The 19584-nt window shown below is 39.7% G+C and overlaps 2 protein-coding genes across 2 annotated transcripts; one reads left to right on the top strand and one right to left on the bottom strand.

Annotated features, from left to right (window-relative positions):
• The first annotated feature begins 1480 nt into the window (after nucleotides 1–1480).
• Nucleotides 1481–10255, top strand: LOC135465816 (regucalcin-like). Its single transcript, XM_064743168.1, has 6 exons — nucleotides 1481–1838; nucleotides 4392–4571; nucleotides 5758–5937; nucleotides 7149–7367; nucleotides 7539–7673; nucleotides 9376–10255. Exons 2-6 carry the CDS (start codon nucleotides 4415–4417, stop codon nucleotides 9585–9587), a joined length of 903 nt encoding a protein of 300 aa, XP_064599238.1. The 5' UTR covers nucleotides 1481–1838; nucleotides 4392–4414; the 3' UTR covers nucleotides 9588–10255.
• Nucleotides 10256–14769: 4514 nt separating this feature from the next.
• LOC135465640 (biogenesis of lysosome-related organelles complex 1 subunit 4-like) lies at nucleotides 14770–19252 on the bottom strand. The gene is made up of 5 exons (XM_064742922.1): nucleotides 19120–19252; nucleotides 18005–18076; nucleotides 17007–17108; nucleotides 16443–16577; nucleotides 14770–15659 (listed from the first exon to the last, which is right to left on the bottom strand). Exons 2-5 carry the CDS (start codon nucleotides 18044–18046, stop codon nucleotides 15489–15491), a joined length of 450 nt encoding a protein of 149 aa, XP_064598992.1. The 5' UTR covers nucleotides 18047–18076; nucleotides 19120–19252; the 3' UTR covers nucleotides 14770–15488.
• Between the last annotated feature and the right edge of the window lie 332 nt (nucleotides 19253–19584).

The following is a 19584-nucleotide window of genomic DNA, read 5'->3' as shown; positions in this document are numbered from 1 at the left end:
GTTTCCAGAAATACAGTTTTGTACCTTTCCCTTCACTATCCTGGACACCGGTCGATTGTGCTGTCAAAACTATACATAACAACATCTTTCCTTTTATCCTACAGAAATTAATGTTAGTAGGTATCTGCAGGATTTAGACTGGTATGACCCAGCCATGCAGGGTCTGAGCCCAGGGGCCACTTTCACAAAGCGGCGTACAACATTAATGTATCGCACATTTGTCGTGTGATATTTTGTACGTCACTATTAACATACCATTGTTCTATATGTGTGATATCGTACGAAATCTATGTGAAAGTGGCCCCAGGTTTCCCAACTTCATTTGCAGACTGTAGGTCTATAGTACACCTACATCATGATACACACAGTAAGCCACATGGTATATACTGGGTGGTTACTGAACAGGGTTGACCAACTGATTCACTTGGTTTTTGCAGAAGTACACGTGGAGATCGACACTGTTGTTCAGTTTTCAGTATACAGCGTACGTGTGATGATAGTTGGGCTCTGTGGTACTGGACACCAAAAGGTTATCCCCTGCTCTAAGTAATATATAGGGCAAAACCGACCTTTTCCCATGAGTGACTCTCTACTTGTCATCTATCAATGTCAGTAAACCAGAAAATGTCATGATCGTATACTGACTCTGAAATTATTAACGAGACTGTTACTTTTGGGGCTAAATACATACAGCAATCCCGGTGTGACAAGTTAACACGATTAACATTTTATGCCTACGCGACCTCGCTCAAACCTAAATCTGAACGAAATCTACACGTGTGTAACTGGAGAAGAAGAGAAAAATATGACACAGATGTGTTTAATCCAGCGTTAGAGTTCAACGTCCTGTATACACATACTATATTTCGCTTATGTGAGTGGAGAGCCAAACCTCCTGAGTATAGGAGAGGGACGTGGCTCAGGGAATACACTAAAAAATTAATCTGTTAATTTTAACAGAGGGTCAGTTGTCTGAGTGATGCTAGAATATATTCTATTATTGGAACACTTTAATATATGATATATAACACATATATTCTATTAATTCAACATAAAAACTTCTATTAAACTAACAGGATATTGTGTTGAATATAACAGGGTATTGTGTTATAATAACAGAATACTTTCTGGTATCACTCAATAACAGACTTTCTGTTAAAATTAACAGAATAATTGTTTGAGTATTAGGCGTTTTAACTCTTATAAACGCAAGACACCCGATGTGAGGAATTATTCCACTTTTGGGGTAATATTGCCACACAGACAGAATAGTTCTGGGATGCACCATATGGGTGTGTTCTGTTATACGATATCCATTGAAAATGTTTCGCATGTTAAGGTACTAAAGGCTTTATAGCAAGTATTGCTACACGCCGCTCTGGAGGTTGCCATGGTAACACTCTGAGCCCTTACTTCTAGCCGCTATAATTCAAAAAGACTTATTGGTCAGGCTAAGTAAAATTTTGTATAAGCCTATTTGTGTTGTAAAGGAAAGTGGAAGCTGTGTACGTGGTTGCAGAATATGATGCCGCACGAATGTTTGACGATGACACATGGATTTGAGTGCAAAAATGTGCAAATTTATAACATGGATATAGGACGGAAAATAAATGTATGTCAAAGCGTAACCTTTATATACGCAACAGAAGTTTGGTAGATTACCGACCAGATGGAAGAGTTCACTATTGGACGACTCCATTCCGAATTTGAGTCATGAGCATAGCATGGGTTTTCATCTGATGTAGACTTACGTTAACATAGGACAAACTGCACAGGATTTCGTACATCGTATAAACTCTATTTTGTGAGGTGATGAGACCCTAAGTTCATAGACTCAGGTGAGTACTTAGCAGCCATTGTAAATAGTTCTATAGCCTGCTGACAGTATAGACCGTCTAACACGCGCGTGTTGATTCCGTGCAGTTCCAGATTTTTTTTGTTTTTTGGGGCAAGGAGGCATTCGGTAGCACATCATCGCTCCAGTGAGACCTACTTCTTCCGCCACAGGATGCTCCTTGTGTAGTACTTCATCCCGTATCGTGAATTCACAGCAGACATGGGCTGGGATACAGGAACTGATCTCTGGAAGGACCTATAGACCTAATGCGCATGAACTGGACCTCAAGGGAAGTTTAGACCAAACTGAATTCTCATATTTATCACTGGAAACCTTTTTTTCCCTTGCGCGAATTTGCGTGAAATACAATTTTTCCATGCATGTATATAGGTCCCGGGGGCCTCCGTGGCTCAGTTGGTTAGCGCACTAGCGCAGCGTAATGACCCAGGAGCCTCTCCCCAATGCGGTCGCTGTGAGTTCAAGTCCAGATCATGCTGGTCTCCTCTCTGGCCGTACGTGGGAAGGTCTGACTGCAACCTGCGGGTGGTCGTGGGTTCCCCCGGGCTGTGCCCGGTTTCCTCCCACCATAATGCTGGCGGCCGTCGTACGAATGAAATATTCTTGAGTATGGTGTAAAACACCATTGAAATAAATAAATAAATATATAGGTCAATGCATGTATTAGTTTAGAAACTAATATATTATAACTGCGGGGCCTCCGTGGCTTTGTTGGTTAGCGCGCTAGAGCAGCCTTATGACCCATGAGCCTGTGAGTTCAAGTCACATGCTGGCTTCCTCTCTGGCCATACGTGGAAAGGTCTGCCAGCAACCTGGGGATGGTCGTGGGTTTTCCCTCGCTTTGCCCCGTTTCCTCACACCATAATGCTGGCCGCCGTCGTATAAGTAAAATATTCTTGAGTACGGCGTAAAACCCCAATCAAATAAAGAAATAAATAAATATATTATAACTAATACTAATACTATTATAATATAAGCATACATTTCAAAATATAAGAAATTCTTCTTACAGTGGATGTTTAGTCGCCAAGCACGACATGGTTGAATACTTTGAATACGACCTGATCGTAGGCGGGTCACGAATTCCAGCAATTTTAATTTACGTGATACAATTTACAAACGCCTTTTTAGCTGTTGACCTTTCTTTTTAAATAATACTCTTGTTTTATTCACAGGTACTGGTATTAATTTCACGTATATGTGTCATTGCTGACTTCCGGTGAATTTTGTAATGCAAAATTAAGCATGAATGGCTACTATTATCTGTATAACTATATATAAATATTATTGAGTAACGCGTTAAGTATAAAGCACATAATAAATTAATAAATAAATCTTTCCAGTGATATATAAGCCGACTTATTTGCCTTCACTACAAACTGTGGCAGCACTATACAGAAACATTTGTCTTGTCCTTTCAGTTGCATAATGTCTTGTAGTATAGGCTTATTTCCAGCATTTCTTTTTATTGCTGCATCTTGATCATCTTTTATATATCGGAACCTTTCAGTGTTTAACTTTTATATTCGTATATTCATTACTGATTAAATAAATTTATTTCTTTGTTAGTGTTTAAGGCAAGACTCAGTCATTCCTCACTTTTACGACAGCGACCAGGTGTAGCGCATATGCATGGGTGGAGGAATGTGAAGTGCTCAGAGTAAAACACTGCCCATCGCCGGGAAGGTGACAAATTTCCTGACTTTAAAGCCGTAGTGAAAGCGGCAGCTGTAATGAGCCTGCGCTTAAAATAAGAAGAAAACAAAGATGATGCACATACCAAATGGAAGAGCGAGAAAAGTTATTTGCAAATGTGGTTTTTAATTTTATTTTCCATTTGTTTTTCAAGACAAAAGGATATAATATTTTTACACGATGGGTATTTGGGACCACCTCTTGATATTTATCATCCTAGCATAATTATGTTTCAAAAAGTATGTGATGCATGTCTAATAAATTTATTTGAAAGTAAATCTGTTGTTTATATCCAAACACATGCATTTAATCTGAATTATGATAATATTTATGAATATATTAAAAATGTAAGTATGATTAAAACTCGGGTTGAACACATCTGTTAGCTGAAAAGATAAAATATATTTATTAAACACGAGTTACATCTTTATTTAGAGCATTATTATAGAAAGAGAATACCAAGAAATGGTTCCAAATACCCACCATATAAAATTTTTTTTCTTTCAGATTTTTTTGATCTCAATAATGAAAATTGGGGAAAAAAACAAAACAAAAAAAAAAGCAAATTACGACTGACTTTTCAAAACTATTTCATCTGAACTTCATCCGGTGATTTATGTTTTCTTCACTTTTAACCGCCTGAGCCATTAATTTGACTGATAGCTCTAGGACGGATATACACAAATGTTTGGACATAAAAGCAGCCCCTTTGGGTATAAGCTTATATGTGATCATCATCTCCAGTATCAATACTCTGCTAGATTCCTGGCTTAGCAATAATCGAATGTGCAGATGTACACTAGTTCAACAGAATTTTCTAACGTTGAACATATATTTTCAGGTCGAGTCTTATCGTATAACAAAATGGCAACGTCTGTGCTTCTGAAAGACGTCTCCATGACAACTGGGAAGAGTCCATTTTGGGACGAATCCACGCAGGCCCTCCTTCATGTGGACATAGAATGTGGTGACGTACATTCTTGGAACTCGGTGACCGGAGAAGATTCTGTAGTAAATTTAGGTCAGTGCTGACGCAAGCTTGAATTATGTAGCCCAAGGTTGAAGATATTGTGGTAGATCATATGTCATATTCGACGAGCACAAACTTTTTTCTCTATGGAACGTTGATTATTTGTTTAGTGGAAATGTCATGTGGAGTGCTCGTATAGCGAAAAATTTGTCAGTAATTTCTGAGAATGGCAGGCACGCTAAAACTGTGTTTGAGTGGAACACAACTATAATCATGCAGCTCATTTTTAAAGAAGCCCACTTTCTTTCTAGAGCCTAGGGAACGGGATTGTGCACACTGAGCAAATATAGAGCGCAACTCATAATCAGGACGAGCGGGTTCAAGTCTGGCCTTGGGCACTTCGTAAATTCTCAAGGCCGCACTATCCGTACAGGTCTCGGTGACAGTAACTAATACGACGTTGCAGACCGTGAGGAAAAGATCGTCGGTAACAGCCCAAGGCTGGAAATTTGCCTTGGGCCTTTCGGTTTACCTCCACACTGACATTTAAAGCTCGATTCCCATTACACCGTGCTTAATAGGTGATTTGAAACGTACAGAAAGCGTAAAGGGCGCCCTCTCCTTATTTTATCATGAACTTTTCTTGTTTTATAATGCATTTCATTATAGGGAAAACTGCTTCTTTTAGTCACTGAAATAGCTGGAATTTATCCGAGTTGATGTAAGAGACCCAAATATATCATACCAACAGAAACATCCGTTCCAGATTAACCACCATTGTGGTACAAATCTATAGAAAATAACATGACCATATGAAATGCTTTCTCAACAAAGGTTTACGGCCATCCTTACAAAAAGTATTTGTTTGAGGTAACATGATTCCGCTCGGCCATCCTTACAAAAAGTATTTGTTTGAGGTAACATAATTCCCGCTCGGTTCTTTTTTTATTCTGGTTAATTAAAGATGTAGTGATTTTAAAGAAATTAACATTTACAGAAAGATAAAAAGGAACTCCATCAAAACCTCAATAAAAATTATGGTAGGTCCCTTTTTGAATGCTTGGTCGAGTTGTCTCCAACTAACATATTTTTAGTGATGGCTAAGAGCGTCGTTCATATCTTAGAAAGGAATTCGGGCCTCTGGTCATACATATAATGAGCTTATATGTATATTAAGAGCAAATGAATAAGTTTGCTAACTGCACGTGCAATCATATTAAATTATTTCAAATTCCAGACGGCAATGTAAGCTTCGTCATTCCGCGAGAAAATGGGGGTCACGTGATTGGGTTTCATCGGGAGATCTACAACCTGGACTGGAAGAATGAAATTGTGACGGTCATCGCCGAGGATGCGGAGAGCAAAGCTTACCGGATGAGTGATGGCAAATGTGACGTCGCAGGACGCCTGTGGGCGGGTACGTGTTTGCGTCTCAGGAAAATGCACTATTCCAAAACTGTAACTAATACCATTTTCTAACATTACTGTCTAAACTTCTTTGACGTTGTCTTTTCAACAGAATAAGAGACCTCTGTGGCCGAAGGGATTTGCACGCCGGCACGGTGCAATGACCCAGGAGCCTAAAACTTTACCATCGCAGTGATTTATTTATTTATTTGATTGGTGTTTTACGCCGTACTCAAGAATATTTCGCTTATACGACGGCGGCCAGCGTTATGGTGGGTGAAAACCGGGCAGAGCCAGGGGAAACCCACGACCATCCACGTACGACCGGAGAGGAAGCCAGCGTGAGCTGGACTTGAACTCACAGCCGCCGCACTAGTGAGAACGATCGCCGTGAGTTCAAGTCCAGCTCATACTGGCTCCCTCTCTGGTCGCACTTGGGATGGTCTTCCAGCAACCTGCGGATGATCGTGGGTTCCCCAGCGCTCTGTCCGCTTTCCTCCCACCATAATGCTGGTCGCCGTCATATAAGTGCAATATTCTTGAGTACGGCGTAAAACATCAAATAAACAAATCAACAGAGTAAAACGCGCATAATGACATAATTACTCATGACAATTGTTGGCATCTTGATTTTGACCCATGGATAGAATTTTTGCGAACTTAATCTAAACAGTTTTCTAATTCTACCTTAACTTTAGATGATCAAACACAAAGTGCTGTGGTGTCTAAACTTTCCTATTTGAATGCTCCTAGTTTTTTTAAGGAAAGAAAATAAGTTAAGATAGCTTCTGATAGAGTCGTTTCTCAAGTTGCTCATACGTATTATTAGTCGTGTATTTTAGGAATTTCCCCCGAATAAATAGCTTTACGTGTTAGGTCACTCCAGCGGGATCATGTACGGAGAAGTGGCGTGGTTGGGTGTGTGTCAAGAATCGACCATGGGTGTTGACTTGAAGCCGCTTTCCCACACACAATATCTTCGTTCGAAGTTGGAAAGTATAATACACAGTGGTAGGGGTGTGGGGGGGGGGGGAGCAAGAATTGACGATGGATGCTGACTTAATAACACAATATCCTTGATCTGAGGCAGGAAGTTTAATGCACAATGGATTGGTGTGGGTAGGGGGAGTGGGGGGGGGGGCAAGAATTTATGAGACAGGGCAAAAAAATACAAACTGGGTGAATTGGTGCTATAGATTTTAGATTTGTCGTTTTCTGTAGGTACCACCCAGAAGACGAGGCGGCCCCGCGCTGAAGTCCCTCGGGGAGAAGCTGCCTTGTATTGCCTGGATAGTGACGGCGTATTAAAGAAAAAGCGTGACAAGATCAGTGTTTCGAGTGGTATAGCCTGGAGCCCTGACAACACGGTGATGTATCACGTCGATTCCATACCCCGAAAAATCTACGCCTTCGACTACGATGTTGCGAATGGAGATATCAGTAAGTTGCAGAAGTTTTTCCACTATCTGCATGAGGAAAGTACATGAAAAGAACGATCTTGGTCTCTTGGTCTAGAAAAATCTCTCCATGTCGCTAAGGATTCAGCGTTCCTAAATTCAAAATATGCAATTGTATGAATGCCGCACGTTTTTTGTTTGTTTGTTTGCATAGGTAACGAACGGGTAGTTCGTCACGCTGCCGACGGTAGCCTCGGCCTACCGGATGGTATGACGTCAGACGTTGAAGGCAAGCTATGGTTGGCGTGTTTTGGCGAGGGCAAGGTCGTCCGGCTTGACCCAGAAACAGGCAAGTATATTCCTATGTCACACGCCTTTTCATATCAAACAATAAGACGTATGTGACCTCCGACCTTTGAAATATCTTTCCCTTGCATGCGCTCTATCAAATTGGTCAGAATAAGCGTCTGACCGCCGTTCCGCACATATATTTGACTTGTCAGAAAGTTTGTGAATTCGGCGACGAAGCATATGGTTAAACGCGTATACACCTTCAAACACCTTCGCGTCACCTGTAACCCCTGAGGATATAAAGGCTTAGTTTATTTATTTGCTTGATTCTTAACGGCATACTCACAAATTTTTAACTTATGCGATGGATTTCATGGGTGGAGGAAACGGGAATGCGCAGTGTACGGAGTGCTTGGTAAAAACCACAGATATTTGGTAAGTTACTGACGAACTTTCTCACAAGTGCTCTTCAATGACGGTTAGACAGCGCAGGAAGACAATACGAGCATCGTCAAATGGTTATTGTCACGAAGACCTCACTAATTTCCCCTCTTAACAAGACATGTTTTGGACCCACTCCTCAGTGTTATTTATGACGACAAAATGAGGAAATGTGTTTTAGAAGTTATCCATACTCGCTGTTATCTATATAGGCTATAGATGACTTACTATATTTAAGGAACTGTTCAGAATGTGAGGTCCTATTAAAGATATATTAAATGTGATTAGAACGGTACGGTTTTGGACACAAATTGGTTGGGAACGTTCAGGTTCTGGCCATAGCTGTATTTCTTTAAGTATGGTTAAAACAGCCATGTTTTGGTTAGGCCTACCGACGGATTAAGTATAGTTAGAACGGCTAAGGTTCTAGTTATATCTGAGGTAAGTATCATATGAGAAAATTAAGTTCTGGTCAGAGCTGTATTAAGTGTGATTGGAACGGTCTATAAGTTCTGCTTGCATGATTCTGGCTTTAAGTATGATTGAAATGTTTGGATTCTGGTTACAACTGTATTAAAAAGGGCAGCTGTCATACACAAGTAAGAGCGAAGTTCGGAGTTCGAATCTGTCTATATCTATGCGTCGATACAGACATTCGTATACCAGCCTTCAATCAATGAAAACACTCCCGGTCAATAATCGCCTGGCTAGTTTCCAATAGCGACGTATAACACGAACCGCAAAAGAACTAAAAAAGTGTATCAAGTATGAAAATAGGACGGAATGATGCAAAGAAAAGCAGTCAACAGAAGCAGTTTTCAGTGATGATGGAAAGACGCAAGGTGTGTTCTAGGCGACTGAGTGAAACTAGTATTCCAATCGTGTACCTTGCTAGTATATCATTTGTCGATAACAAAATATGTATCTCAGACGCACTTTGATTGCAACTGTTCATATATCCAACATGGCGATCTAATTCAACACGATGAATATACCGCCTCTAGCCCCGTAGTAAGCGGGTGTGACATTTTGGGAATTGGCCTTGCGATTATTGACCTGGAACGTCCTTATTGGTTGACGGCTGGAATACCAATGCCTGTTTCGACGAATAGATGTCAAAAATGTTAGGCAACTATTTTTGATCACATTTGCTATAACATTTGTGGCCGATAAAGTTTCACGATAAGTTATTTAGAGGCAACGAAAGATAATAAGTAAATATTTATACAAAAATTAATGAATACTTGTATATCATTCACTTATAATTGCCTTTATAATGTAATTTGCAGTATTTTTGTTCTTCAACCTTACAAATGTAGGTAAAATACTTCAGGAAGTGATGTTCCCTCAGGCTAAGCTGATTACCTCATGTTGTTTTGGCGGGAAGAACCTGGATGAGTTATACATCACATCCAGAAGATACGGATTAACGGAATCGCATTTTATGAGAGAACAACCCTATGCTGGCTCCATATTCAGAGTTACCGCCCTTGGGATAAAAGGTCTGCCGTCGTACAAATTTCGGGGTTAATACTGGAGGTGAGAGTGAGCGTTTGACACAGGTACAAGTTTACTATTGGAAGTGGGTAAACGGGTACCGAAAGTAGTAATGTACCTAACATTAATAGGCATACGCTGCAAATTTGTTATCATCTTCAACATAAATTGTATATTCTTTGAAATATAAAACGGACAAAATGTGCATTGAGCGTTTGAAAGATTGCTTCATCCAGTACATGTATCTAATGTACAGGGTGTGGGGTTGAATTAGGCCCAGAAGTGTAGCCTTTCAACACCGAAACTAGGAATTCACCTGTGGTAAATAAAAAATTGAATATCAAAATTATTTGGACTGAAATACTCATTTATGCAAGGTTATAAATATCTCAAAGAACGCAATTCCATGGTTGGTAAGAGTGATAAAAACATTCTCTTCTAATCCGGCCACATTTCAATGAAAGACTATAACTAGGCCTACATAGCTAACAGTATTGTAATATACATTCTCGCTTCATGACAAGCCTCATCGTGGCCTCCGTGATTAGCGTGCCAGCACGGCGTAATGGCCCCGAAGCCTGTCACTAATACGGTTGTTGTGAGTTCAAGTCCAGCTCATGTTGGCTTCCTCTCCGGCCGAATGTGGGAAGGTCTGCCAGCAGCTTATGGATGGTCGTGAGTTTCCCAAGGGTTCTGCCCGGTCTCCTCTCACGATATTGATGGCGGCCGTGGTATACAAGTAAGTGAAATATTCTTGAATTGGCTTTTTCTGTATTTTCTCGGCTATGTATAAAATTTGTCTATTTCACCTGCGTTTCTTATTTTTTTCACCAGACAGTATAAAGCTGACTTGCTGTCAAGTGAGTCATTCTTCGACGATAATTGCTATCAACCTCTGGCATATCTGGTATCCATTCTACCCAATAGCCAGAGATTTTAATCCCGGATAAGACCCACTAACAATACATGACTATGCCACCTTAAAAAACTCTGAAGTCACGCAGCTTTGTCACTGCTCTGTACAGAATGGGTAATCGATCCTTTGTGGCAATTTTCGTTGTGGAGATCCAAAATTTGAGGATATATTTCAATGCATTAGAATGATGTTGCGTGTAGTAGCTCATTCCGTGATAAACGTTAAATATGGCTACTGAAATATCTGTTCAACACTGGCTAACCCAACGGAACCTTGGTCCACATGCTGCCAAAGTTCACAACACTGGTAACCCAACATTGGTAAATCAGACGGAATCTTGGTGCGCATCCTGTCAAACGTCACAACACTGGTATTCCCAACAACAGTGATAAGCCCAACGAAACCTTGGTCAGCTTCTTGTCAAACTTCACACATCAGTAAGCCCAGTGGAGCCTTGCCCGCACACTGCCAAATTTCACAAAATTGGTAAACCCAACGCAACCTATGTCGGCATCCTGCTAAAATTAACAACATTTGTAAATCCAACGGAATCTTGGTCCGCACCCTGTCAAACTTCACAACAAAAGTAAGCCCAATGAAGTCTTGGCCCACACAGTGCCAAATTTCACAAAATTGGTAAACCCAAAGTAACCTGCGTTAGCATTCCACTAAAATTTACAACACTTGTAAATCCAACGGAGTCTTGGTCCGCATCCTGACAAACTCCCCAACACTGGTATTTCTCAACGGAACCCAGGTCCGCATCCTGACAAATACCTGTTCAATTACACGACATTGGTAAACTCAACGGAACCTTGGTCCGTACTCTGCCAAATACCTGTCCAGCTTCACAGCATTGGTAAACCAACGGAACCTTTGTCCCTGCCCTGTTAAATACCTGTACAACTTCACAGCACTGGTAAACCCATCGGAATCCAGGTCCCTACCCTGCCAAATACCTGTCCAGCTTCACAACCTTGGTAAAACCTTGTCCGTACCCTGCCAAACTTCACGACACTGGTAAATCCACGGTACCCTGGCATGTTCCTGCCAACGTCCCTGAGATACGTTCCTGTCACAGCTCCGCACACTGCCAAACTTCACATGGTAAAGTCAACGGACTCATCTTGGTCCAAGTTCACAGCGTTGATTAATCCCAGTGGAACCTTGTACAGCGTCTCTGTACAGCGTTACAGCTCCGCACACTGCCAAACTTCAGACTGGTAAAGTCAACGGACTCATCTTGGTTCGCATCTTGATTAATACCTGCCCTACTTCACAACATTGGCAAAAACCAACAGAACTTAGATCCACACACGGTCAAAGTTCACAGCATTGGCAACCCAACGAAGCCATGGTCCGTAGCCTGAAAAATACCTGTCTAACTTCACGACATAAATAAACCGAAACCCCAATCAGCCGCAACTTGTTCAGCAAATAGCTACAGTCAATTGATTGTCCAGGTATTTGGCACGAATGATCCGGTATCTCTGGGCCTACATTTAAAGAAAATTGGTGGTGTTAATGAACTGGCTTCAGATGATTTTACAAGACAAATCTCAAGTTTTTGAGATATTTCGTTTATTATTTGCTGAAAATGAATTTCCACAACGCCGTGCCGTTACACGAGTATTTTTGCATGAAATATTTACTCACGAGACGATGTGTTTTCAGACAACTGAAAGTGTCTGAAGTCTCCTAAGAAACAGGGACCACTTTCACAAAACTTCGTATATCATTTCTTCGTAATCTTTTTACTTATTTTCTTGCATTTTTACTTTGCATTTGCTTATCTGTTTACTTTTTTATTCAAATCCTGTGGTAAAGAATATTTACTTACGAATATAAAGGCAAAGCCTGCGAGAACATAAATTAAGAGGTACATTCAGGTACATTACGCCCCAAAAAAGGAAATCACAAGAGAAATATGTACCTTATTCCAGAGGAAACACTGTGCATAGATACATCCAAACAACAGAAGCTAGGTACAGATACAGATAGACTTCTCAAGGAAGAACTGAAAACCTACCAAACATTAACAAAAATAAAGAAAGATTCACCACGACCCGAAAAACAGGCACATTTACCCAAAAGGAGCGGAAATTTATGTATCATAAGAGCAGTATGTACATTATTTCAAGACATGCAAGAGGAAACTTTTGGCGAAGTATTATTCAGTGGCCTATATATGTACCTTCTAACATCACAATTGACTACCTTGACGCTATTTCCATCGGTCAAGCTGCCAAATCCAATATATAGGTTATTATTTATTTACATGTGTCTGTGATGTCAGCCAAAGCCTCACGGCATAGAATATAGTCAGTCTAGCCAGGTGGATATTTGCATAGACCCAGGTACAAACAACAGATCTTGATACAAAAGGACGATTAACCTTGAATACATGCACTTACCACTGACTTGTTTCACAAGGTAGTCTTAAACCTCTTTGAGGCAAAGACACGGGCAAGATTATGGACGTTGTGCACCTCATTTAATTACCTCAGACATATTATGCAAATGATCATTCTGTCTGGCACTATTAAAAAAAACACCTTCTTCTTTGAAGGAAGAAAAACAGTGAAAATATGGGCATTATTCTATGGAAGAGCTGCTGAATGGCATATAGAGTTAAGGACCAATTTCCACTAGACGTGACAAACTACACAAGACGACGTCATTTGATCAGAACGTTACGAAGCAATCCTCCTGTAAGGGAGGGCAACGTGGTGTAATTCCCACACAATTCGCATTCATACATTTGTTCAGAAATATTTCACTCATACGATGGCACCCAGCATTATGGTGGTTGGAAACCTTGCAAAATCCGGGAGAAACCCACGACTATCCGCAGGTTCGTTTATACCGTCACTTTTGGAGTTACCACTTCTAGTGCTCTCTATCCACTGGCTTGACAAGTAGCGTGTAGTTCTGTTACTAATTCTAAAGTGGCAACATCAGGCAGGCATAAGGAACATTTTCCACTTAAAGTAATTGTAATTGTAAAGTGATTGTATATTAAATGTGATGACAACACGGCATATTTAGTAATTTTATATCAGTGAAGTCTAATATATTGCAACTCTCACTTCATATTTTTTACTAATTCTGTGACGTGTAAGTTGCTACTTCTGAAGCATATACATGAGCGGTCGGAATAAAACGCTATCTGAGGTAAATCTACAAGAGGCCAGGAAGAGAACAATAGTGGATTCTGCTTGAACCAAGGTCGTCATTGGTACTCTATTGGCACTGTGACAAACACAACGTTCTGATCAAATGACGGCGTGTCTTGCAGTTGCTGCTTCCGTCGCAGTGTGTGTCTTGTAGAAATCGGGATTAACTCACACAAAAAAGAAAATAGAAGTGAATCTCTACTATCATCAGGCCCAATCCAAATTGGCTTCAATTTACTAAACACTGTCATTTATACTCATACATGTCTTAAGTGCTTCTTTCTATGCAATAATTTAGATAATTTTAATACATTTTGATGCGCATATTTACATACATAAAATGAAAGGTGTTAATTTGACATACAAATACAAATAACATTTACACAATATTTGAGAAAAAGATTGATTGGCTTGTCGATTGATTATAGTGCTTAACGATAAGGACGTTTATAGAGAACAACCAGGGACTGATTTCATGCATAAAGACATTTCTGACCAAACGTCCAAATTTTGAAATTTGATCTCGAAGCTTATTTTTCGACATTAGAAAATCAAATTTTGTCCACCTCATCAGTGACAAATGTGTCCAAATTACAACTTCCAGTTCCAAAAACTAAGCGCTGTGAAGAGGTTTTAAATTTCGACCGAAGTTGAAAATGACTTTGTGGAATTGGTCCCGGGGCTGTAATACAGTGTATTGCGCACTACACTTAGGGGAAAAAAACAGAAACTGAATGAATTGGACTAGATATAATAACCTCATTTTAAAAATCAGTTCAATGAAACTGAATGCAGCTACCATAATGACTTTAGAACTAAATAGCCTGCAGTTCAAACGTTCCATACTTGCCGACTGGAAATATCACATTACACTAAGTATTCACACAATGTAACTGTCTCATCGAGTCCATTACACTATTAAATTCTTTGACCCATTTCATACGTGCTCAAGCGTGCAAGCAACTTAAGCATCAAACTAATCTGACAGACAAAATACACCTCTTTCTTATTATAACAAGCAATTCAACACGCACTGTCACAAATGTATACCCTTTGCACTCAGTTGTTGCTGACGACTATGTACGGGATTGTGTCCCACATAGGCCTACTTTTGAAAAAGATCCTTAAAAGAAGTATTTATTAACTGAAACCCACTGTACAGCCGTATTATATTGACTTGGCATACAATTAACCGCCGTATGTTTTCCTATCTTATATAGCGGGCAATGACTATCACACAGTTCACACCACTTATAATAACACAATAGACAGATTTGGTCAAGGGTTCCCAACAGTAATTATTTTGTATTATTGATTTGTTTTTTTCCTTTTCAATTGTTTACGATGATGGACAGTTCTATGGGTGGAGGACACTGGAGTGCCCTGCCCAAACCAACTTGACTTACAGCTATGTATATCATACTGGTGAAAGACAAGTGGTGTCCACCGAAAATTAGACTGTGCAAAAGGCCACGTGAGTGTCGTGTACTGTTTATTGTCACTGAGGTCCAGGAAACAGAGCAGTGGAATCTACAAACTATCTGTCTAAGATTGGGTTTGAATCCCAATTAACTGACAGGTGTTATATGACTGCAGCCAAGAATATTTCTTCCATTTAACACTTCAATTTAACCTCTTGACAATTGGTTTCAGCCGGATTAATAAAACACATGATGATTTCCATAAAAGCACGATTTTTTCGATTCCATCATTCATGTATATACACAGAAACACTGATGAATAACAAAAATAAAATAACCGAAAATCCATCCTACATCTCATTTGCTAATATATTATTTTCTGTTATATTCCGACATTTTGGGGGATGGGGTATTACACTGTACTATGTCTGAATTCCCTCTGAAGCACTTGGCTCTGGGGATTTAGCTATCACAGCTGGAGGGGCATGACTGCTGGCAGGGAAAAATCTATCTGTTTCAAATATTTCCAGTGCTTCGAAACGTAGGCCTTTATCCACTTTACCCTCTGTTTTTTGCTTGTTTGCTGATTTTTTCTGAAAGACAAAAAAGTAAACAATCCCAGCAATTCAACAGAGTTGAATAATTTAAATAACTTAAAACTTCAAAATACTATAATAAAGTCAGACAACTGAAAGAAAAACAGAACCAGCTGCCTTACAACTACAGAGCTAAAAAGCCAATTAAAGCGGCAAAAAACAGAATTTACAATGGTAATTTGGCTGGTACAATTCTGAATGAATATATGTATGCATGCATGTATGTTTGTACATGTATAGCCTGTGTTGTTATATTTTATATACCAATTTTTCAATCATAAGACCATGCCGAGTCATTAGGTGTGTGTGTGTGCATATATAGTGTGTCTTCTTGTGGCAAGGCGTCCATGCCGCCAAAGTGCTATCGCGGCTGAAGTATCATGCCAAAGACACCTGACATGACACCCCACCCAGTCACATTATACTGACACCAGACCAGCCAGTCCTGCTTCCATGCTCTCTCAATGTTGAGCACCAAGCAAGGCAACAACAAGTACTTTGGTATGACCAGACCCAGGTTGATCATTTAAATACACATATTCAATTTCATAATCAGGACTTAAATCAGCAGCGCAGGTGGACAACTAATTGACAAATCACACCAATCAATATCTGCATAGGATGTGAACTAGAATCAGGCTTTAGTGAAATCGTAGTACATTCCTTTTTATTGGGCTTAATATGAATCGGACAAAACAAGAGAACATAACTCAGTACATGCACAGTTTATAGTTACCTCCCATGCATAAAATTTGTTTAAGGCACAGAAAATCGTCTTACCGGACTCATGAATGACGGAATGCTAATAGAGCTCAACATTTTCTTAATGCCACTAAGGGAACCCATATCTGCCTCTGCCTTATTTACACGATCCTCCACTTCTGACACGTTACGTTTGACAGCCGTAACAAATGCCTATAAAAATACAGACAGACACATGTTCAATAAAAGCCAATAAACCCAACACAGTCTACATACTGGCACAGGACATAAATATTAACAGCTTTGATTGTTTTTATATACTTTTCTGTTTAATATATACATTTCATTCAACACTCTGTTGCAAGATCCATCAAAAGCACAGTTTAAAAGCATCAATTAACTACGTCATATATGCACTGGAAAACAAGCATCAGTTTACCCTATATTTCAGCCAGAATCTTGGTTTCTTGCATACATGTATGTCCATTCAAAGTGAAACAAGTTAGACAGTCATGCTGACTCCCATATGGCTTAATAAAGAAACTGAAAATCTTACAGAATAAAGTACAAGTATTCAAAGCCTCAAAACAGCCTAAATACAAGGCTGTTTTGTATTTATATATACATGTACTCTTACATTACCTCCAACTTGTCAATTTTGCCAAAAATGACTTGGATTTCTTTGCATTTTTCTTGTATTTCAGGCATTGTTCTGTACAAACACAAGGCAGTGTCACTTCGGATCTGCAATGGAAATGCATAAGAACATGGATGATAGGATATTATGGAATTATTTGATCTTTGTATTAGTGATGTCATTCAGAATTAAATAATCTGCTGCTCCACTTTACAGTAATTTAAATTAAGTCTACTCCACAATAAGAATACTAAATAATCCTTGGAAATTGCAAAGTCTGATTACTGAAGAATATTTATTTATTTATTTGACTGGTGTTTTACACCATACTCAAGAATATTTCACTTATATGAAGGCGACCAGCATCATGGTGAGTGGAAACCGGGCACTGCCCGGGGGAAACCCCCGACCATCCGCAGGTTGCTTCAGACCGTCCCACATACGGCCAGAGAGGAAGCCAGCATGAGCAGGACTTGAACTCACACCAACCGCATTTGTGAGAGGATCATTACCCTGCGCTAGGGCGCTAACCAACAGAGCCATGGAGGCCACCTACTGATGAATATGCTGAAAGAAGTAGAATGCAAATTTATTATGAATCCAAAACAGTGGAAATATGCCATAATCAAGGGTATATGGAGAAAAAAGGTCTATTTGATGCTGCTAATTACTTGCTCAGTAGACTGATTTGAACTCTTGATCTCATAGGTTAATGGACAGTGATATGCAGCGAATGATACCTTTATTTATGTATTTGATTTGGTGCTTACAGGCTTTCACCAGCAGGACAAATATCTTCACACATACTAAAGTTTAATTAAATTAAGTTTTATGCAGATGACGTCTAAAATAACAGCTCACTTTTTTTCAACATCGGGTGCATATCCCTTTAATATATAGTTGGAATAAATTCTGCAAACCTGCAAAGCCCCCTCAAATCGATTCAACTTCTTTAATTATTTTCCACCACAGGCCTGCTATGATCACAAATCAGCTGACTTACCATATCAACTAATCCACAAAATTCATCCAGCTTTATCAGCATTTCATCCACAGTTTCTGAGTACTTCTTTCTCTATATATAAATAAAAAATATAAATAAAGTATATTATGTAATTAAAAAATATTCAAATTGTTCAAGGCAACAAGGTTTAATTTAGCCCCAGGTGGATTCTCTGACTCCTCTCTTTATTCTGGGCTAGCAGAGTTTAGTAGCCGCTGGGGCAACCAATGGTAAACCATCCACTGATACTCCGCCAACCCAGTATGAAGAGAGGACTTGACTTAGCTACCTAGGCCTTGGTTTTATTTAAAAACACAACTGTTTTTGTTTATTTATTTGGTTTATTGATGTTTTACACCATACTCAAGAATATTTCACTGATACGATGGCGGCCAGCAATACGGTGGGAGGAAACTGGGCAGAGTCTGGTGGAAACTCACAACCATCCACGTGTAGTTTCCTTTCAGACCTTCCCACGCATGACCAGAGAGGAAGCCAGCATGAGCTGGACTTGAACTCACAGAAACTGCATTTGCTGAGAGGCTCATTTGTCATTGTGCCGCGATGGCAAGCTAGCCAACTTGGCCACAATCGTCCCCCGCAACCCCCACACCCACAAACTGTTTTTGATCTACATAACTACATGTATGTAAACCCCTATGCAAATAAGGAAAATATTCAATTATTCAAAAAACACACACAAAAAAAAAGCTGCTGCTTTATAACTATAAGGTCAGTGACAAATTCAGGATATCTGGTAATTACAAATACTATATGATGAATTTTCACGTCACATCACCCTGCCTGAAGATGAAGAGAAAAATTCCAAACATGGCAGAAGTTGATTTGAGTTGTCCGATTCCAAAGTTTAAACGGCTGTATTACTGCTGAAAAATGATTTACCAACTCTGCCTTTGACATATTACATTTCGGGCGTTCTAAGGAATCTATGAATAGCAAAATTACGGTAGAGTTCGAGCCGGTTTTTTTAGTTTTTTTTTTTCATATGGTGCATTGCAACAGATGTCAGTGTGTGTTTTTTCCACTTCGGAAACTGAACACCTCATAATCCACTTCAGCTCAGTAAAATAACGGCTTGACTGTCTGATAAATACCTCCGCTGATGTGTCAATGTCAACATATTCTGCATAATCGCTTCCAAGCTTCTCAACCAGTTCTGTAGTCGATGGATTTTCCTCTTCACTCTCCTTAGCGATCGGAGTTTCTTCCTGGTTATCGGGCTGTCCCGTGCTCTGCTCCATTTTGACAGATGGGACTGTTTAAACCTCCAAAGATGGAGAGTTCCTTCTGTGCAGTCACAAATGGGCTTATACGACATGTGGTGGTCACCTTTGGACCATATGCATAATTAGTCGAAACTTTATTCGCGGTTAAACTGATTCGCTGTCTATTCACACCGCGCACGAGTTCGTTAAATCTAACATAGGTGTTAGCAAGAATGCCTGTACCAATGCTGTACGCCCGGAACTTGGCCTGTTACCGGTATCGAAAGCTAATATTAAAAAATATTGATGTTACTTTGCCAGATAGAAGATTTGTTCAATAAGTCTACATGTACA

The sequence above is a fragment of the Liolophura sinensis genome, chromosome 5, assembly GCF_032854445.1.
Source record: "Liolophura sinensis isolate JHLJ2023 chromosome 5, CUHK_Ljap_v2, whole genome shotgun sequence".
NCBI classification, from domain to species: domain Eukaryota; kingdom Metazoa; phylum Mollusca; class Polyplacophora; order Chitonida; family Chitonidae; genus Liolophura; species Liolophura sinensis.
Note: the sequence above shows the minus strand (reverse complement) of the source record. Positions and strands in the feature narration are given on the sequence as shown.

Coding starts and splice junctions, on each gene's coding strand:
- LOC135465816 (XM_064743168.1), top strand. CDS start 4,415: ATGGCAACGTCTGTGCTTCTGAAAGACGTCTCCATGACAACTGGGAAG. Junction 7,368..7,538: donor TGTTGCGAATGGAGATATCA/GTAAGTTGCAGA, acceptor TTGTTTGCATAG/GTAACGAACGGGTAGTTCGT. Junction 7,674..9,375: donor CCGGCTTGACCCAGAAACAG/GCAAGTATATTC, acceptor TTACAAATGTAG/GTAAAATACTTCAGGAAGTG.
- LOC135465640 (XM_064742922.1), bottom strand. CDS start 18,046: ATGCTGATAAAGCTGGATGAATTTTGTGGATTAGTTGATATG. Junction 17,109..18,004: donor TTTGTGGATTAGTTGATATG/GTAAGTCAGCTG, acceptor TTTCCATTGCAG/ATCCGAAGTGACACTGCCTT. Junction 16,578..17,006: donor GCAAAATTGACAAGTTGGAG/GTAATGTAAGAG, acceptor GTATTTTTATAG/GCATTTGTTACGGCTGTCAA.